General features: G+C 37.2%; 1 protein-coding gene across 1 annotated transcript in view; it reads left to right on the top strand.

Moving 5' to 3' along the window:
- Positions 1–360, top strand: part of LOC107706378 (hippocampus abundant transcript 1 protein-like) — a 26,518-nt gene that overhangs the window by 18,136 nt on the left and 8,022 nt on the right. The window contains exon 4 of the mRNA XM_016510075.1: positions 146–260. Within this exon, the coding sequence (XP_016365561.1) occupies positions 146–260 (115 nt within the window). The remainder of the gene's footprint in view (positions 1–145; positions 261–360) is intronic.

Raw genomic sequence — 360 nt, forward strand, 5'->3', positions numbered from 1 at the left:
TATATGTGTATGTATGTGTGTGTGTATGTGTGTATATATTTATTTTATTATTTTTATTTTTTATTATTATTATTTTTTTTTTTGTAAGCATTTCATGTAAGCATTTTTCTGGTGATCTTCTCATTCTCTCTGTCTGATCCTACAGGTGGTACTTTGCAGTGATCTCCATGTCCGGTGTGTTTGCGGTCACTTTCTCTGTTATCTTTGCGTATGTGGCCGATATCACGCAGGAGCACGAAAGGAGCACAGCCTATGGCTTGGTGAGCAGAGGACCATGATTCATGACTTCCTTTTGATGTTGTGCTGTAACCGACTTCACTGCAACTATACGTGCAACAGCAATTTTTTTTTTTTTGTAGC

The sequence above is a fragment of the Sinocyclocheilus rhinocerous genome, unplaced genomic scaffold (assembly GCF_001515625.1).
Source record: "Sinocyclocheilus rhinocerous isolate Xijiao unplaced genomic scaffold, SAMN03320098_v1.1 scaffold444, whole genome shotgun sequence".
Taxonomy (NCBI): domain Eukaryota; kingdom Metazoa; phylum Chordata; class Actinopteri; order Cypriniformes; family Cyprinidae; genus Sinocyclocheilus; species Sinocyclocheilus rhinocerous.